Here is a 1,087-nt window from a genome sequence, read left to right on the forward strand (position 1 = left end):
ANATAATATATATTANATATAATATATATATATATATTATATTATAATTNTATATAATATACATACATATATATATATATATACATATGTACATACATACATATATGTATATATATATAATATATATATATTGTTGAGAATCACAACTATTCCGAATGCTGGTCATACCTGGAGTATAGGTGCATCGGCTGCTGCATTGAGCATAGCCACAAACGCAACGATTGGGCTTGATGAGGCAGCTGTGGACAAGAGTAAATCACAACCATATGACTTCCAGTGTGCAGGGTTGTGCAAATTGTGTGAACTGGGTTTTTATTATGTTTTAAGGTCATCTATTTTCACTCATATGCCACCAACTGGTACATACTTCACGTATGTAATCGAACATTGCAACAATTGAGTATGACTGCGAACATACTTCGGTACGCCTTTGGACACACGTAGTTATGTAAACAAAGTGCGGAACAAAATTAGTGCTCGCGTGAGCATGTCTGTCTGCGTGCTTACCGTCTGGTTATGTGCTTCATCCATACATATATATATATATATATATATATGCCCATTAACATATTCTGTCTATCGGTATGTGCATACATATATATACCTGCGCAAATACACATTATATCTATAGTTATGGACATATATATATATATACATACATCCTCATACAAAATTCCTCACGCCCGCTTCCACATACCTACGACAACTCCCAGCACGCCAAAGAACACGGTCGCCTCCCAAGGCACCAATCGTCTGTAAGTACTCACCACAATGGTGAGTACTGCGGCGGATATAGGCCAATACACAGCCAGACTCAATGCTATAAATAGAACGGCCCGGTGTACCGTATGCCTGATCTGAAGCTTTAACACTGTGGACGGAAATGAGGGAGTGAGACTTAGATAGGGCGGATGTGAGAAGGTGAGTGATTCTATTTATATGTTCGTATGCCAAATCGTTACGTAAACACGAGAAGGGGAATAGTGCCATTTCAAAATTTTGTGTACGAGAATGGGGATGATTCTATTTATAGACTATCTATACGAGAATGGTGATGATTCTATTTATAGATTATCTATACGAGAAG

At 37.2% G+C, this 1,087-nt stretch overlaps 1 protein-coding gene across 1 annotated transcript in view; it reads right to left on the minus strand.

Annotated features, from left to right (window-relative positions):
* SARC_07425 (hypothetical protein) overlaps positions 1-239 on the minus strand; it is a gene marked incomplete at both ends in the record, with an annotated part of 856 nt that extends 617 nt beyond the window's left edge. The window contains one exon of the mRNA XM_014298644.1: positions 169-239. Coding sequence (XP_014154119.1) covers positions 169-239 — 71 coding nt within the window. The remainder of the gene's footprint in view (positions 1-168) is intronic.
* Between the last annotated feature and the right edge of the window lie 848 nt (positions 240-1,087).

The sequence above is a fragment of the Sphaeroforma arctica genome (assembly GCF_001186125.1).
Source record: "Sphaeroforma arctica JP610 unplaced genomic scaffold supercont1.588, whole genome shotgun sequence".
Lineage (NCBI taxonomy): Eukaryota > Ichthyosporea > Ichthyophonida > Sphaeroforma > Sphaeroforma arctica.